We start from the raw sequence: 5292 nt of genomic DNA on the forward strand, positions 1-5292 counted from the left end.
CTTGAGATTTGTTGATTATCATGCTACCCCAGGAACTGAGTGGCACAAGTGTCCATGTAGAAAATGTATGTGCAACGATTGGCAGACACGATCGGGTATGGAACAACACTTGTCACATTTTGGTATGTGGAAGAATTATACTATATGGACGGAACACGCTGAGATGGAGGAAAATAATCCTACACTAGCGAAATTTTGAGCAAGTTACATTCATGAAGTTAGGTCATCTAGTGGTACTGCCGACCCTTCTATATACCCCGCTATGAATATGCTACATGATGTTTTCCCGTATGCTTCAAGATATGAAGAAGAGGCAATTGATGATGATGCCCCCAATGTCAATGAGCCAGTTGACATGTCTAATTATGAGAAGTATAGCAGGCTTCTCGAACAAGCACAGACACCAGTGTATGAAGACTGTCCAGTTTCAGTTTTGAGTGCCATCATGTCACAGATGCATTTGAAAGTAAAGCACAGAACGAGTAATGGACATTATGGAGACTATTCAAAGTTTATCAAAACTTTGCTTCCTCCTATAAATAGACTTCCTGAGAGTCAGTATAAGACAAAAAAGATCTTGGGCGACCTCGGCCTTGATTGTGTGAAGATCCATGCCTGTAAGAATAATTGCGGGCTATTTTACGGAGATTACAAGGATGCTATCTACTGTCCCATTTGCAATGGGCCGAGGTATGATGAGGATGCTTCTTCAGATAAAGGGAAACCTGTTCCTGTGAAGGTTCTTCGTTATTTCTCGTTAACTCCGAGATTGCAGCGTCTGTACATGTTATCAAAGACTGCAGAGGAGATGAGATGGCACAGTCTTCCTAGGGAAGATGACGGTGTTTTGAGACACCCCTCAGATGGGGAGGCTTGGAAATCTTTTGACGCATCATTTCCTGATTTTGCGGAAGACGTTCGAAATGTAAGGTTCGGACTAACAACAGACGGGTTCAATCCTAGCGGCAATATGACTCTGTCTCATAGCATTTGGCCTGTTATTTTAATGCCGTACAACTTACCACCGTGGATGTGTATGAAGAAGGAATATAATTTTCTGGTATTGTTAATTCCAGGTCCCAATTCTTCGGGAAAGTGTCTAGATGTGTATTTGAGACCGTTGATTGATGAGCTAAAAGAATTATGGGAAAATGGAATCCCCACTTTTGACAGACATAGTAAAACTTCATTTAGGATGAGAACAGTCGTGATGTGGACGATTAGCAACTTTCCTGGCTACGGTATGTTATCTTCTCATACCACTCAAGGGTACAAGGCTTGTCCCATCTGCTTAGAGAACGTTGATGCTAGTCGTCACGCGGACAGGATTATTTACCTGGTTCACCGTAGATGGCTTCCAATGAATCATGAATGGCGGCTTGATGCAGATGCATTCGATGGCAGGGAAGAGCATCGTGAACCACCCCCTATTCAGTCTAGGGATGAAATTTTATACAAGTTGAACTCTTTTGATTTTGGATATTTGAGTAGTGATAAAGATGTCTTGGCCCAAAATCTTGTGCGTCCTGCTGCACTTGACAATTGGCATCATAAGAGTATTTTCTTTGAATTACCTTACCGGTCCACTTTGAGAATTAGACACAACCTAGATGTCATGCACATAGAAAAGAATGTTTGTGACAACGTGGTGGGAACAATTCTCGACATTAAAGACAAGACAAAAGACAGTATCAAAGCTCGGGATGATTTGCAAAAGATGGGCTTACGACGTCACTTATGGGTAAAAAGGACGGCGTCAAGATAAGTGTTTATGCCTATTGCACCTTACTCGGTGAAGCCCGCTTTCAAGCCTAAAGTTTTCAGTTGGTTCAATGATGTTAAGTATCCTCAAGGATATGCAGGAAATATAGCTCGATGTGTTAAGGTGGCGGAACAGAAGATACATGATTGAAGAGTCATGACTGTCATGTTTTATTACAACGTCTTCTTCCCGTGGTAATCAGACCATATCTGCATCATGATGTGGTGGAGCCGTTAGTAGCATTGTCTAGGTTTTGGCAGAGATTATGCAGTAGAGAGCTGAAGAAGTCAGATGTTGTTGAAATGAAATCGGACATTGTCTATATCCTATGTAAATCGGAGAGGATCTTCCCCCTGACTTTCTTTTCGATCATGGTTCACCTCATGATCCATCTTCCCGAACAAGTGCTTCTTACTGGTCCAGTACACTTTACTTGGATGTTTCCCATAGAAAGGTATGATTATAACCCTAAATCCCTAATCATACATTATTATTATTTACATATTTTCCCTGTATTTTCATTTGTACTAACTATTTTATTTTTAGACAACTTTGTGGGTATAAAGGTTTTGTTAAAAACAGAGCAAAGCCGGAAGGATCAATAGCTAACGCATACATTGCACATGAGTGTGTAACGTATTGCAAGTCATATCTCCATAATACAGATGGCATAGAGGGCCTCGACCCGGCAAGAACACCTACATTCAACCTCTCAATTGTCTCTGAAGATATAAGAATGTTTGGAAACTTACCTAATTCAGAAATTTTAAGAGAAGATGAGTTATGTGAGGCTCATTGGTGGGTACTGCAACACTGTGACGAAGTCAAGGAATATATAGATGCTCATTTGGGACTTATTCAACTTAAGTATCAGAACAGGCATGAAGAGAGGCATAAGAAAACGTTTCCTGTATATTTCCTAAAATGGGTACGTTTAATCTCCTCATTTCAAAATTTGGGAAAAATTATGCCATTTTCGATCATAATTTATAACTTATATATTTTTATTTGTTTGTAGGTGACAAGGATGCAAGAACGTCAAGACAAGGATTACTCTCCGCAGTTGCATCATTTGGTGTGTATGCCACAAGGACATAATGTTTATGCGGCTTGTGTAGTCAACGGTGTTAAGTTTCTCACAGAACGTCGAGATCAACGCCGAAAGACACAGAACAGTGGCATCATGGTAGTGGGTAAGGATAATGTTGCATACTACGGAATTGTTGTTGCCGTCATCGAACTAGTATATCCAGCAGGTATGCGAGTTGTGTTGTTCAAGTGTAGATGGTACAATACTGACCCAAATTTTCCGAGGAGTATGAAGATGGATCACGGGCTATTATCAGTGAATACATCCACAAGCTGGTATGAGCATGCCCCGTTTGTACTTGTCATTCAAGCAAAACAAGTGTTTTATCTTGATGATCCGAAAGCTGGTGGGGGTTGGAAAGTAGTTAACGTGATGGAGCATAGAAGTATCTTTAACGCAACCACACTTCAAGGGGGCCAAGTAGAACAAAATATTGAGAATATGGCTCTTGAACCATATCAAGAGCCTTTAAATTCTGACATCCCCGACACAAGCATTATTCGCATCAACAACGACATCCACTTCCCACAAGGCGAGTACATTCCAATTTCGGGTTTAGAGTTCGATTTCGGTTCACTGCCGTACATCCCACCTAGTCACGACTTCATTAATGATGAAGATGAAGATTCAGATGAAATTCCTGAGGATGATCTAGAAGATCCAGATTACGAGGATAGCGATTGAGTAATACTTAATTATATTGTTGAAACATATTTCGGTGTGCACAAGAACATATGTATTTGTATTGTAAAACATATGTATTTGTACTGTTAAATAATTAAATTTAAAGAAATGTATTTAATGAAAATATACATCAATTTCAAATATTGCGACTAAATTTGCGACGAAAAAATAAGTTTCGTCGGTAAATTCCATATCCTAAGCGACGAAAATGTTAATCTCGTAGCAAAGGTCCAAAAATTAGCGCGGCACCATTTTGCGCCGAGTTTTCGAAAGTTGTGTCGGGCCACGAAGGGCTGGGTTTCGTAGCAACATCCATTAGTATATACCCAAATCGATCGGTTCCTGCTACTCCCCGTTTCGCAACTCCTCCACCATCCCCGAAATTCGCCAGCGCCTCCCCAATTTCGAAACCGTAAACCCTACCGACTTTGAATCAGTGATTCATCTCCCCCATTCGAACCCTAATTAATCCCGACTTCTCCTCATTACTTTGAGAATTTCTCTTTCAATCCCAGCAACTACATTCAATCTCAATTCTGTTGTTCGCCTCCCCTCTACCATCTAATCCCAATTTCATTCCCACCCTATCCCCGGCATGCCACATTGACGAAGAAAAAGGCCAGGGAGCTTGCAAGTGAGAGATTAAGAGCGGCTTGTGCAACCCAGTATGGATCCTGCACAACGGAAGATACGGCAGCGCCGACAGGAGATGTTGTTCGTGAAACGATTCCACCTCCACCACCAGTATCGATTGCCGAAACAGCTCCCCCACTGGATGAGGACGAGATCGACGATGTCACACCAGAAGATGAGGAGGCGAACGTGGTACTAAGAAGTCCACGGGACCTCCCCCAAAACGCCGACGAGGGTTCGACAACTTGGACAAAGTGAAAAGAATTGTGAAATGTACCGGGAAGATCGAAGCAGTGTATGACGAATTCATCAGAGGACCATCTTCATCATCAGTGAGCAGCCTCCTGGTCAATAGCATTGGTGCAATTATTCGATCCAAAGTCAAATTGTCGGCGGGAAACTGGGAATGCCTTGGTGACTTTGAGAAGAAGAAGTTGATAGACGGGCTTACGGTGAGAGTCTTGCTTTCTCTTTTGGTGAATGAGTTGTTTTATTCTTCATTATGTTATATGGTTATATATTTAGTCAGTTGGTTCATTATGTCATTATGTTTAGGAATGAAGTTGGTTATATGGTTATATGGTTATATGTGTAGTCAGTTGGTTCAGAAAGTAGTTATGTTTAGGAATGAAGTTGGTTATATGGTTATATGGTTATATGTGTAGTCAGTTGGTTCATTATGTCATTATGTTTAGTGAAATAAGTTGGTTATATGATTATATGTTTAGTGAGTTGGTGAATGTTTGTGTTGTAGCCGTATTTTAAAATTGATTTTGGCGATAAATGGATGTGGGCGTGGCTTGAAGATAAGGCGGGTACCATATATAGAGATTGGAATGGGGACTTTTCAAGGCACTATAAGAAGTATGGGAGAGGAACAATCCCGCCAGATTTGATACACAGGCGGGATGAGTGGGACTGGCTTTGCTGGCACTTTGAGTCGGCTGATTTCAAGGTAAATTTATTTTCCTGCCACTTTGACATAATGTTTGGCTAGAATGTGAATTTGTGAGATGAGTTGATATTTGTTAATGATTGTTGAAGAGTTGTAGAATGTATGACGGATGGCAGTTCATGGTTAGAGTTGTATAATGGTTAGAATTGTATTTTTTTTTTTTTTTTT

General features: G+C 40.8%; 1 protein-coding gene across 1 annotated transcript; it reads left to right on the forward strand.

The window, feature by feature from the left end:
* Positions 1–262: 262 nt before the first annotated feature.
* Positions 263–1765, forward strand: LOC101297488. The gene has a single exon (XM_004289248.1). It carries the CDS (start codon positions 263–265, stop codon positions 1763–1765), a length of 1503 nt encoding a protein of 500 aa, XP_004289296.1.
* Positions 1766–5292: the final 3527 nt, after the last annotated feature.

The sequence above is a fragment of the Fragaria vesca genome, linkage group LG1 (assembly GCF_000184155.1).
Source record: "Fragaria vesca subsp. vesca linkage group LG1, FraVesHawaii_1.0, whole genome shotgun sequence".
NCBI lineage: Eukaryota > Viridiplantae > Streptophyta > Magnoliopsida > Rosales > Rosaceae > Fragaria > Fragaria vesca.

Coding starts and splice junctions, on each gene's coding strand:
- LOC101297488 (XM_004289248.1), top strand. CDS start 263: ATGAATATGCTACATGATGTTTTCCCGTATGCTTCAAGATATGAAGAA.